General features: G+C 44.4%; 1 protein-coding gene across 3 annotated transcripts in view; it reads right to left on the reverse strand.

The window, feature by feature from the left end:
- Positions 1-744: 744 nt before the first annotated feature.
- The window catches only part of NLRP11 (NLR family pyrin domain containing 11), a 32395-nt gene continuing 20472 nt past the window's right edge, over positions 745-12667 (reverse strand). For 2 of the 3 annotated variants that reach the window (XM_037744979.1, XM_017546616.2), the window contains 5 exons: positions 12128-12298; positions 7635-7802; positions 4596-4766; positions 3736-3906; positions 745-1033 (listed from right to left, as the gene is read on the reverse strand). In XM_037744979.1, coding sequence (XP_037600907.1) covers positions 829-1033; positions 3736-3906; positions 4596-4766; positions 7635-7802; positions 12128-12298 — 886 coding nt within the window. In that variant the 3' untranslated portion in view covers positions 745-828. The remainder of the gene's footprint in view (positions 1034-3735; positions 3907-4595; positions 4767-7634; positions 7803-12127; positions 12299-12667) is intronic. The other variant, XM_037744980.1, reaches the window with a different exon arrangement.

The following is a 12667-nucleotide window of genomic DNA, read 5'->3' on the forward strand; positions in this document are numbered from 1 at the left end:
ACACACACACACACACACACACACACACACACACACACACTTATTTATTCAGCACATGAAGACCCTAAAACCTACCCCAGCTTGAGTAGGTATCCCCTCAGCTTTGGAAGCCCATTAGATACGGCAACCAAACGCTGAGCAATGAGGCGTTGTAAATACAGCGTCAGGGTTGGAAATGCTATCAAAGGATTCCCAGTTCAACTCCCTCTTCTGAAAGAGGGTAAAAAGGAGAGGCTTTTTCTGAGGCCATACAAATCTGACATTTCTCCACAGTTTAGAGAAGTCACCCTTTACCCCATGGAACACACACAGGTTTGTGAGCAGAGCTGGTGAAAAGAGAGAGAGACACAAAAACGAAGGCCAGTTACGATGGTAGGTAGTTCCGGCATGGACATGGTGCAGCAGGAATACAAGGTCAGGAGGGAAGAGGAAGATTTCGTTTCACAGGATTCCCAGGGATACCTTCTAACAACGCTCCCTAGATCGAACAAAAACAAAAAACACAACAAAAGCAAGCAACAAACAAACCATCAAAGGATCATAGTTACTTCAGTGTTACTCCCCAATGCCCGTTGATAAGAGAATCATGCTTCACCCCTTTTTCCAATGCATTTTAACCTTTTATTACTTCATATAATTCTTTCAATACTCTTGAGAGTGTTGGAATTTTAAGAAGAAAGTGGTTGACTGGATCAAGGTCACACACACAAATCAAATAGGAAAATCATAACCCTAATTCTCTTGTATTCCAGTCATGGTAGTGATTTATAACAAATATGGTTTATGTAGAACATGATCAAACGAGTTGCCTAGATGCTGTATTTGACCCTACACGGTTGAAGAAAATTCGGAAAACATGTGCTGTAAATTAGAATTAGGTATTATTGAACCTAGCTGAGAAAGCGGCCTCACACCAATTTCTCTGCCTTCCTTTGCAGACCAAGTTTCAGACAGAAAGATCAATGTGGGTTTTCTTTCCTTTACAGTCGTCAGCAACTGCTGGGTTTCTGTGCTCATGCCACTTAATGGAAGCCTGGAGGAAAACAGAGGGAGAACTCCATTAATGCTACGTGCGTGGTGTCAGTTTTGTTGTGTCAATGACTAATTCCCCACATGGCATCCTTTGGGCATCCTTGGGGGTATCTCAAGCCATCTCTGAAGAAACGAAAATCTGCTCCAGGCTAAAAACCCTGAGATAGAGATTTCTCTATTAAGTATTAGAATGTAAGGGAAGATTTCCACCGGGAGAATTGTTTGAAGTAATGTTCGTAGTATCCAACGTTACTGCCTGCTCAGTGCTTTACATGCATCTCACATTATGTCCTTACAATGGGTAATGCCATAGGTTCCAACACGGAGGGTCCAAGTTTCCACCTAGAATACATTTGCAGGCTGGATGCAGTGACCCACATCTAATCCCAGAACTTTGGGAGGCTGCGGCAGGCAAAGTGCGCAAGCTCAGGAGTTTGAGACCAGCCTGGGCAACATGCCAAAGCCCCATCTCTACCAAAGATACAAAAACTTAGCCAGGTACGGTGATGCCCACCTGTGGTCCCAGCTACTTGGGAGGCTGAGGTGGGTCACTGGCACCTGGGAGGTCAAGGCTGCAGTGAGCCATGATCATACCACTGCACTCCAGCCTGAGCGACAGAGCGAGACCCTATCTCAAAAAAATAAAATAAAAAAATGTTGACATAGCTGGAGAGCAGACACCACAGCCCATGCTCGCATTCATTTCTCCAAATCAAAGAGGGGGATAAAGTCACTTATTTGGTGCCCTCTTTGTATGTGAGTAACCCAGTTAGCATGTAGGCACAAATACCTTTGTAACCTGAATTATGGTCATTTCTGCAGTTTACTTTTTTAGGCAGCTATAATATTGAAGAAAAAATATCCCTGGCATCCTGGAGCTCATGTTCTAGTGGAAGGAATTAGACAATGGAATGAATACATTGTAGATTTGAAGATGAGAAGAGCCCTGGGGTGAAAAATCAGGGACTAAGCCATTTGGACAATTTGTAATGTTTATGGGGTTTTCTATGCATCTGAAAGTTTGACTCAATATCCATATTTATGAAAAAATTATCATTTGGAGATAACAAGGGAAAATAACTCAGCAGGGTCTCAGCATATTGGGTCTACGATCTCACTCAATCTTTAAGAGTTCTGAGATAATTATCCCCATTTTCCATTTGAGAAAAGTTGGACATAAGTGGGAAATGAGTTCTCCTGCCCGTATTTTATCAATGGGTAACCAGGATGCATATACTTAGTCTCTAAGTGAATGTTCAGGAACCTGAATATGATTTTCTTTTAAGAAAATAAGGCAAGCCGGGTGCAGTGCCTCATGCCTGTAATCCCAGCACTTGGGGAGGCTGAGTGGGGTGGATCACGAGGTCAGGAGTTGGAGACCAGCCTGGACAACATGGCAAAACCCCATCTCTATTAAAAATACAAAAATTAGCCAGGTGTGGTGGCTCATGCCTGTAGTTCCAGGTACTTGGGAGGCTGAGGCAGGAGAATTGCTTGAACCTGGGAGGTGGAGGTTGCAGCCTGGGTGACAGAGTGAGACTCCGCCTCAGAAATAATAAAATAAGTAAAATAAAATAAAATAAATAAGACAAATAGAAATGAATGCTAGACACCACCAGACATGTCTACACATGTGGAAAGTGTGAATGGAAACTGTGGCGGCGGCTTCTAAATGGCTTCCAATAATCCTCACCTGGTGCCACTCACACCCTTGTATCATCTTCCCTTCGAGTCCAGGCAAGACCTGTGATTTGCTTTGAGACAGTCTCACTCCGTCGTCCAGGCCGGAGTGCAGTGGCGCAATCTTGGCTCACTGCAAACTCTGCCTCCCGGGTTCAAGTAATTCTCCTGCCTCAGCCTCCCAAAGTGCTGGGATTATAGTCATGAGTCATAGTGCCTGGCCAAATTTGCTTCTATCTAATAGGCAAAGATGATGATATGTCACCTTTTTGGTAAGCCCACACAGAATTGTTACTTCTGCGTTGCTAACAAACTCACTCTACTGCCTTGCAGAACTTGGCAGAGTTACTGTTAGAGAGGTGCAGAGCGAGCCTTTTCAGTGCGTCACTGCTGGCAACGGAGGGTCTCTTCCAGCCATCAGCTGTCAAGGTACTAAGACTCCTAGCCCAACAGCCCTGCAGGAACTGAGTTCTGCCAACAACCACATGATCTGAGAAGCAGACTGATTTTTCTTTCCCAGATGAACCTTCAGATTTGACCCTAGCCTTGGATGACATCTTGCCTGCAGCCTCATCAGAGATCCTGAGGACGACCAAAGCCGGGATTGGAGCCCTGACACTCACAGAGACTGTGGGGTAACGTGTCATTTAATCCCCAAGTTGGTGGGAACATACATGGAACAGTCAGCTAACACAGAAAGGAAGGGAACCTTTGCTTTATCACAGGAATTTAATGGATTTGGAAACATGAAATAGCAGAGTGAGAACTGCCCATTTTTCTTCTCTGGTAATGAGGGGCCCATCCAAATGGAGGAAAGAAAATATTCAAACATAGAACCCTTTTTTTCTATGTCAAGTGTAATATCAATTTTCGCCTTTTACACACCACTGAGTACGTACTCTGCTTTAAGAACCAGGCATACATTTTCCATCTCCCAAGAGGAAACACTTTTTTTCATCTCATAGGTCCTAGATCATCTCAACACAGAATTTTTCCCATCACCAGAGAAAATAAGCAACTTACCCAACTATCTCTAGTGTACAATTTGGGTGCATCAGGCTCTCCAGAAGTTTTACAATTCCTTCATCACTGAAGCTATTTCGAAGCACATTGAGTCTTTTTAGTGTCGTGTTGGTGGTAAAAACAGAGGCAAGAGCATCACAGCAGGCATTGGTTAACATGCAGTCTTCTAGCCTATAACAAAGATGCACAGGTGAGACAGGGCCACGTGCTTGAGGAAAGATGGCAGATGAGACGGGTGAGAAGTGGATGTCCACTAGATCCCTTCCTTACAAGTTTTGGGCCAAAGAACTTACTATGCCGTAGAGCCCTCTTTCCCAGATGGACCTGGTAAAAACCCATCTCTACTAAAAACACAAAAGCTAGCCGGGTGTGGTGGTGCATGCCTGTAGTCCCAGCTACTCGGGAAGCTGAGGCAGGGGAATTGCTTGAGCCCTGGAGGCGGAGTTTGCAGTGAGCCAAGATTGTGCCACTGCACTCCAGCCTGGGTGACAGAGTGAGACTGTCTCAAAAAAAAAAAAAAAAAAAAAAAAAAAAAAAAAAAAAAAAAAAAAAAAAAGGAAGCAAATCACAGGTCTTGCCTACACTCAAGGAGATGATGATACAAGAGTGTGATTGGCACAATCACACTGTTGGAAGTCATTTAGAAGCTGCCTACCACAGTTTCCATTCATACTGTCCACATATGTCGACACGTGTGGTGATATCCAGCATTCCGTTTCTACCTGACTTATTTTCTTAAAGGAAAACCATATTCGGTTTCCTGACCATTTTGTCTGAGTTATTTCCGGATCCACTTCCTCCTGTGCTTTTCTTCAGCTTTTCCTCAAAGAAAACAGGGAGCTTTCTCCCCAGGCACCTACCCAATATTCACCAACTTGCAGGACGGCTGTTTCAAAGCATCACATATCAGCTGCATCCCTGTATCTCCTATGTGGTTGCTCCCAAGCTCCAGGCTCTTCAGGTTTCCATTAGCAACAATAACTAAGGCAATATATTCACAGATCTCAGTGGTAAGGAAACAGCCAAACAGCCTGCAAAAGAGGAACATGAGGTAGAGTCATGGCCACCTGCCTCCAAGGATTTATACCACAAAGAGTTAAGCGTTCTTGGACCTGGCTTGTGATGTCCGTGAATAACGGACTTGTTACAGAGCCAAGAGCAGCGTCGACATCCACAGGTCACTTACAACATACCAGGGCATTATTCAAAACTCCTAGTGCACATTAAACTCGCAATGATCACAAGGCTCTCATCCTGGTTTTACAAATGAGGAAACTGAGACCAGAATGTTTTAAGCATTTTTGTCTCAGGAAGTCACATTTCCAACCTACGCCTTTGCGATCCTGAGCTTGAATACTAAAGAATTATGTTAGGTAACCTGCTCTGACAATCATATTTCTACCTTTCAGTTCTCATGTCAAAATCCAACACTTGAGAAGAGCTAAATGCATCTTCATAAAGAGAATTTTACCAAATGGTCCTCCCTCTCAAAGCAAGCAAAGTACTTACGACTGTCCACGCCCTTCCACGTGATCTGCCAGCCACACTCCCTCATTGTCCACTCCTACAATCCCACGTCACTGCCTCACCACACTGGCCCTCGTGCTGGTTCTTGAGCATAGCTGGCTGTTTCTATGTTAACAGCTCCGCACCAACTCTTCCTTCTGTTTGGACACCCCACTCTAGCGATCTGTATGACTCCGTCCACACCCTTCTCCAAGTCTCTGCTCAAATGTCCTCCTGTCAGTGAGGTGACAGTGACTTTGCTTAGAGACGGCCACATCCCACCATCAGCACTCCCAATTACGTACCCTGACTTAGTACTGAATACAAAGTTTCCATAGCACCTTTTACTGCCTGATACAGGAGTTGACAGCCTTTTTCTATAAAGCGTCAGAAAATGATTTAGGCTTCATGGGCCATGGTGCCTCTGTCTCAAAGACTCAACTTTGCCATTGCAGCACAAATGCATTCATGAAACACATGTAGATGAATGGCTATGTTCCAGTAAAATCTTTATAAAAACAGGTAGAGGGCCAGATTTTGCCTTTGGGCAATATAGTTTGCTGACCTCTAGTCTAACAAGATACAAATTACTTATGTCTTATTTCCTATCTCCCCCAGTGCCAATACAAGATCCATTAATACATGGATATTTATTCTGTTCACTGATGTATTCCAGCTACCTGGAAGAGTGCCTGACATTTAATACACATTCTATATTTGTTATAGAATGTGTATTAAATGCTGAATAATCAGATACTAAAGCACATTCCAGAAAATCCTATTTTTCATTTAGTAGTTACAAAGCTGGGTGTGATGGTACACCCCTGTAATCCTAGCTACACAGGAGGCTGAGACAGAAGGATCACTTGAGCCCAGGAATTTGAGACTGGTGTGGACAATATAGTGAAATCGTGTCCGTTAAAATATGTAACATCCCGCATGCCCATGAAACCGACAGGGCATGCGGGGTTTCACATGTCCTGTAGGAGCTCGTAGAGGGGGTCTCTATCCAGTTTTGGGTCAATAACAGACAAAAAAGACAGTTATACTTACGATAATGCTTGAAGGACAACAAAACAGCGTGTTTGGAGTCCACAGCAAGCTTCAAACTATGCTCTGAGAGCCCAATCTAGGCAACTATGTTTTTGTAAATAACATTTTATTGGAACACAGCCACACACATTTGACATTTTTTCAAGGCCTCTCTTGAGGTACGGGAGAGTTAAATAGTTATGTCAGGGATACTATAACCCACAAAACCCAGAGTATTTACTGTCTAGCCCTTTAGAGAAGAAGGTTTCTGACCCCTATTCTACAGTAAGAGTGAATTTATCTCAACCTACTAAACACAAACTAAGGGCCATGGAAAAAAAGGGAGGGTGGGTTATGATGTTATTTTCCCAAAGGCAGTTTTCTATAAACTGCCATGCCAAAGGAAGCAAGATACTAGAAGGAAAAGATATCCCCAGAATTTCCTGTTTTACCTGCCCATTTGTACCAAATTACATGGTAACATGGATTTAATTTATAACTACAAGACAGAAATAAACTTAAAATCAGATACCATACTGCTGAGCATACTCTTACACAGTCTCATAAGCACCTCGGCTCAGGAGCTCACAGGCCACAGTCTTGCTATTTTATGAACAGGAGATGCTTTTAGGTTCTGCGTTTCTCCTGGTTCTGAGCCAAAGACAGTTGAGGTAGAACGTTTTCAAAAGAGTTCAAATTCAACAACTCCAAGGAATTTTTAAACAACTTTTTTTTAGGTAACTGGGAACTCATCAGTTCTGAGAAAAATACAAGAAGTCTGATTATTCAGCATCATTGATGAGGCACACTCAGAAGGCTGCAGTGGCTTGTTATGTATTTCCGCCTGGAGGTTCATTCAGAGGCCACTTCATCACGCCTAAGTTACATGTCTTTGGCCGGTAACAGTGGCTTGGATGTGGCCACCTCCCCCAATGCATCCCTTTCCCAATAAAGCTATTTCCCAACAAAAAGATGCCCCTATGATTGCCCACCCCAGAAAGGGATGTTCTCTGCCTCAGAAATGCCCTCAGCCGGGCCAGGGCAGGATCTTTGGGTCCCTTCTCCTGCGGCATTTCCCACGCTGTGTCCACCTGGGGGCAGGGACAGGGGCCCGGTGTAGGCACCCTTCTCTGTGTGATAAGTATCTGAGGGATTTTGTAAACTCTGCTCTTTCTGAGCTAAAAGGTTTTGCTAAGGAATCTTACCATGCTTTCATGCCGCCTGTTTTCGGGGACCACAGGTTCCCATACCCCTATCACCCATGATACCATCATTAGAGTCTTATTTCTGTCGCCAACTCCACCACCCAAGCCCTTATGCAGCAGAAACATGGCACGCAGGAGAACTGTGGGAAGACTTACTGCAGCTCCTCTAAATGACAGGAAAATACCAAGGGAAATATCAAAATTAATGCTCCATAATTTTTTAAGTGATTCACACTCAGGTCTAGTTCTTTGAGACTTGGGCTGAGCAGAAGAGCTTTTCCAAGGAAGTTGCAGCAACTTGCAGTGAGACAGCAGAAGACTAACCTGCACAGGACCACACACACAGAAAGAAGAGCAAATCAGTAACAGTGTGAGCGCCGGAGAGGGGGCATGAGAGACCACCCCCCCACATCCACGAGTGCCTCTATGCCTTCTGCTGCCTTTGCCCAAGATCTCCACCGATGACTTTCTTATTTGGAAAAGGAGATTAAAAGGACCCCAAGTAGTACAGAGGGTGAGCTACAGAGTGGATAATGCAGAACAGGGCATGAGAAAAATCAAACTCCCACTAACAGAATCATCTCACGGAAGTCACTTCTGGAATTCGGTTTCCCCATTGTTTAATAAAGTATATTTGGTTAAATTGAATCCTAAGATTTTCAGTTTAAAAACTCACTTTGAAAGGGTTGCTTTGTTATTTATAAGCGAATAAAGGAACTGTTGAAAATTTTCCTTTTTTTTCTGATAGGGGATTTTGCTCGTTTCCCAGGCTGGAGTGCAGTGGCGGGATCTTGGCTGACTGCAACTTTCGCCTCCCGGGTTCAAGCGACTCTCCTGCCTCAGCCTCCCGAGTAGCTGGGATTACAGGCGTGCGCCACCACACCTGGCTAATTTTTCTACTTTTAGTAGAGACAGGGTTTCACCATGTTGCCCAGGCTGGTGTCAAACTCCTGACCTCAGGCGATCTGCCCACCTCGGCCTCCTCAAGTATTGGGATTACAGGCATGAGCCACTGTGGTCGGATAGAGATTTTTTAAACTAAGAAACAGATGCCACACCAGATACTCTTTTATAAGCCGATTTTGTGGTATCCCGTTTAGTCTGTTCAGGTTTAGCTTCTTGCCAATATTTGAAAGTTTACTCAATCCTAATTTGGATTTCCAGTCTCTTTTTTTTCCCATTATTTATTTTTAAATAATTTTTTAAATAACAGAGATGAGGTCTCACTGTGTTGCCCAGGCTGGTCTTGAACTCTTGGGTTCAAGTGATCTGCCTGCCTTGGCTTCCAAAAGTGCCAGAATTATAGGCCTGAGCCACTGCACCAGCCAAACCTCTATTTATTTAACCTGTTTTCTGTTTGCCCCAAGAATACTGCACTGGCAGTGAGCTGTACTTTTTTCCTCGACAGGTTAAAAAGTTGGAAATAGGCTGGGCTCAGTGGCTCATGCCTGTAATACCAGCGCTTTGGGAGGGGGAGGCGGGAGGATCACCTGAGGTCAGGAGTTCAGGACCAGCCTAGTCAATATGGTGAAACCTCATCTCTGTTAAAAATACAAAAATTGGCCATGTGTGGTGATGTGTGCCTGTAATCCCAGGTACTCAGGGAAGGCTGAGGCAGGAGAACCGCTTGAACCCAGGAGGCGGAGGTTGCAGTGAGCCAAGATCGTGCCACTGCACTCCAGCCTGGGTGACAAAGTGAGACTCTGTCTCAAAGAAAAGTTAGAATAGACCGGGGGTGGTCACAGACCAAACCTGGACCCTGCCTGCTTTTGCATAGCTGCAAGCTTAGAATGGTTTTGGTGCTTTAAAATGATTGCAAAAGGTATATGTAATTATATTGATTTGGCTTTGGCAAGTGAAACGGGTATGCTTTCCTTTGTATGCTAACGCGTGCTTGTGATGTTAAATTATATGAATAAGTAAAAGCGAACACTAAGACGCTAGAGAAGCTCCCTGCTGTACTCGTGGAAACCTCATTTGCATGCTATTTTCCAGCTATCGGATTTGGTCACGACTGTAAACGTGGCCTTTTACAGCATTTTCCTCAAACTACTGTGACTTCTTTCACTGTTCTTAGGCTTAGAAATTCCGTGCCATCTCTCCCCAGCTCCCCACCCCCCACCGTCCCTCCCCTATTTCCCCGCAACTGACCCCAGTGTGTAGTGCTCCCCTCCCTGTGTCCATGTGTTCTCATTGTTCAACACCCGCCTATCAGTGAGAACATGCGGTGTTTGATCTTCTGCTCTTCTGTCAGTTTGCTGAGAATGATGGTTTCCAGGTTTATCCATATAAAATGCAATAAAATAAATAAATGGGAAAAAAAAAAAGAAATTCCTTGCCTACTTAAGTTACAAACATTTTTTGCTTAGTATATCTGGATTATTTTAAATACAGGTGTGAACTATGAAAAACTCCATGCGAGGGCCAGGCGCAGTGGCTCACGCCTGTAATCCCAGCACTTTGGGAGGCCGAAGCGGGTGGATCATGAGGTCAAGAGATCGAGACCATCCTGGTCAACATGGTGAAACCCCGTCTCTACTAAAAATACAAAACATTAGCTGGGCATGGTGGCGCATGCCTGTAATCCCAGCTACTCAGGAGGCTGAGGCAGGAGAATTGCCTGAACCCAGGCGGCGGAGGTTGTGGTGAGCCGAGATGGCGCCATTGCACTCCAGCCTGGGTAACGAGCGAAACTCCGTCTCAAAAAAAAAAAAAAAAAAAAAAAGAAAAAGAAAAACTCCATGCCAATAATCTAAGGTGACAAAAACGTTCTAGAAATTATATGGTAATGGCTGTACAGCTCTACACATTAAAAAACATTGAAGGTGTACCTTAAATAGACGAGTTTTCTGATATGTAAGTTATACCTGAAACCAGTTTAGAAAATCTGGCAGGAAACAAAAAACTTGTAGATATGAGATGAAAAAAATACCTATTTGGAGTCTATTTATTGAACCAATGGTCTGTCCCTCTCTTCATACCTTGTTTTACAACAAAATTAGCTCATATTGACAATCACTTACTGGATTCATCTGGATTCCTAGAACAATTTGAGATTTTAAAAACATAATGCAGTATTATGTCGTATGAAGAGAGGAGTTCATGGTGTTACCCTGCAAACAAACAGGTGTTTTTATAGAAAATATATAAAGAAGCTGGGTGCGGTAGCTCACGCCTGTAATCCCAGAGCTTTGGGAGACCAGGTCGGGTGGATCGCTTGAGGTTGGAAGTTCAAGGCCAGCCTGACCAACATGTAGAAACCCTGTCTCCACTAAAAAAACAAAATTAGCTGGGTTTGGTGGCACATGCTTGACATCCTAGCTACTTGGGAGGCTGAGGCAGGAGAACGGCTTGAACCCGGGAGGCGGAGGTTGCAGTGAGCCGCAATCATGCCATTACACTCCAGCCTGGGTGACAAGAGCGAACTCCATCTCAAAAAAAAAAGAAAAAAGATAAAGAATATAGTATCAGTTTGTATTGTTTTGGAATCTAGCGAGTCCTCAAACAGGGGCGAAAGGGGTAAAAAAAAAAAAAAAAGAGGGGGGAAGAACAAAACAAAATCAGAACAAAAAAAGATGAGCTACTGCATTCTTCCATCTTTTTGGAAATTGGAATTGCAAACGGGGGACTGCGCCCTTGCTCCGTTGTGTTTCCTGATCATGTTTTACAGATCTCCACCCTTGGTTTTGTACCTTTATGCCCTACGTTTGCCACATTTTTTGCCATCTTTTATTGTGTTTGCCACATCCCAACCTCCTGAAAGTTGGCCTTTCTAGCAACTTAGAGCAGAAATGATCTTCCATTCGAGTGGCCCATAGGATGTATAGACATAGGAAGAGCCCATCCTCTACCTTCTTGAAAGAAGGAGACTAAGGAAAAAAAAAATCCTATTTTGAGGCCATCTAGCACCAAACCTTTCCTTTGCATTCTTCGTTGTGTTCTCAGTTCCATCTCACCCTACACGACACCTAGCTGATGTGCTCACTGAAAGAATAATATAGGTTCCCTGCGCTTAGAAAGTCAGTTTCTATGGCCTAGGTGCTGTGTTTGGAATGTTGTGACCACCATTTTTTTTTTTTTTTGTGATGGAGTTTCACTCTGCCACCAGGCTGGAGTGCAATGGCACGATCTCAGTTCAGTGCAACCTTCAACTCCCTGGTTCAAGGGATTCTCCTGCCTTAGCCTCCCGACTAGCTGGGACTACAGGCACATGCTACCATGCCCAGCCAAATTTTGTATTTTTAGTAGAGACGGGGTTTCACCATGTTGGCCAGGATAGTCTCAATCTCCTGACCTCATGATCGTCCACCTCGGCCTCTCAAAGTGCTGGGATTACAGGCGTGAGCCACCGTGCCCAGCCATGACCACCATTTTTAACTCGCTTTCCAAAGCTGTGAGTTTGGTACTGTTGTGACCCCACTGTCCAGATTGAGAAATACAAGCAGGAAAAAAAATCCAGATACATTTTTGCCAACGTTTTGCCAATCAGTTGTCAACCCGGAGTATGAACCCAGACCTGCTGAACTCCAGAGCCCACGCTTCCCACCACTTTGCTTTGCTGCTTTTCCCACCACCATTCTCTGATCACATGCTTAGACCTTCAAGCCAGCCTGAGCTTCTACATGGTGAGCCCGTCTACGCCGACTCACACCAGTGAACGAAGCGTACAGTCGGGATGGACCAGGGCTTCGCACAGTACGTTCACCCCATCGTCGTGCAGCGGGTTGCTGGATAGGGTCAGTTTTCTCAGGTTGCAGCTGCTGGTGATGAGCAAGGCGATTTCTCTGCAGTCACAGGCTCGCAAGTCGCACTTCATCAGGCTGCAAGAAGAATTTGGAGATGAAAAGAGGCTTCCCGCTTACGCCATCACCTCTTTAAAAAAAAAAAAAATCAGACTCAACCAAGTGAGATATCTACTTAAAAATAAAATGAATAGATCTCTCTACTTTTTATTTTTTGAGACGGAGTTTTGCTCCTGTTGCCCAGGCTGGAGTGCAGTGGCGCAATCTTGGCTCACTGCGACCTTCTGCCTCCCGGGTTCAAGCGATTCTTGTGCCTTAGCCTCCCAAGTAGCTGAGATTACAGGCACGTGTCACCACGCCCACCTAAATTTTGTATTTTTAGTAGAGATGGGATTTCTCCATGTTGGTCAGGCTGGTCTCGAACTCCCGACCTCAGAGGATCCGCCC

This window comes from Cebus imitator, unplaced genomic scaffold (assembly GCF_001604975.1).
Source record: "Cebus imitator isolate Cc_AM_T3 unplaced genomic scaffold, Cebus_imitator-1.0 Scaffold190, whole genome shotgun sequence".
In the NCBI taxonomy this organism is placed as follows: Eukaryota; Metazoa; Chordata; class Mammalia; order Primates; family Cebidae; genus Cebus; species Cebus imitator.